This window comes from Buceros rhinoceros, unplaced genomic scaffold, assembly GCF_000710305.1.
Source record: "Buceros rhinoceros silvestris isolate BGI_N320 unplaced genomic scaffold, ASM71030v1 scaffold21757, whole genome shotgun sequence".
In the NCBI taxonomy this organism is placed as follows: domain Eukaryota; kingdom Metazoa; phylum Chordata; class Aves; order Bucerotiformes; family Bucerotidae; genus Buceros; species Buceros rhinoceros.
In genome coordinates this window covers 13,627-14,245 of record NW_010424288.1, presented here as the reverse complement: position 1 = coordinate 14,245, position 619 = coordinate 13,627, and the positions used below count along the sequence as shown (strand labels likewise).

At 55.1% G+C, this 619-nt stretch overlaps 1 protein-coding gene across 1 annotated transcript in view; it reads left to right on the top strand.

Moving 5' to 3' along the window:
• TMEM63C (transmembrane protein 63C) overlaps positions 1–619 on the top strand; it is a 13,415-nt gene that overhangs the window by 1,753 nt on the left and 11,043 nt on the right. Inside the window, exon 3 of the mRNA XM_010140752.1 lies at positions 288–375. Coding sequence (XP_010139054.1) covers positions 288–375 — 88 coding nt within the window. The remainder of the gene's footprint in view (positions 1–287; positions 376–619) is intronic.

Here is a 619-nt window from a genome sequence, read left to right as displayed (position 1 = left end):
TTCAGCAGTCCCTTGTCCGGGATCTAAGGCCAATTCTTCATGAGCTGCCCCTCTGGGACCAGGGCCACAGAAAAGCTTCAGAAACTTGTCAGCACAGGGGCAGCAAGATGCAGCCCCTGCCCCAAGTCCAGCAGTGGTTGCTGGTCCAGACCCAGCGCAGGATGCGGGAAGCAGGGAGGCATTTCCCAGGCTGCTCTCCTAGGAGAAGCTTCTCCAAGGGTGCTCATCCTCTCCTGTCTGCTGCTTCTCTCCTGCCTTACCCCTCCGCTCCTCCCCTTACTGCAAAGTTTGACATCGCTTTTCTACGGAGAGCAGAGCGAGAAGGAGAAGTCCCCATCGGAGAGCAGTCCCTTGGACATCGACAACAAGGATGTGGTGAGTACCAGCAGCCATGGCAGCGGGAGCCCAGGCTGGGCTCATCCTGGCCCAGCTCATCCTGCTCTTCTCCAGAAAGCCAGGTCAAAAGTTAAATGGTAGAAATTAAACTCTCTGGTGCAGAGGTTCCTGCTTAACACCCTTTAGCAGTGTGCTATTGCTGGGAAAGCTGGAAGGTTTCTTTGTCCTGGGTTGTTTTGAGGCATCTAGCTTGAATGGCATCTCGGAGGATATGCTTGCACCG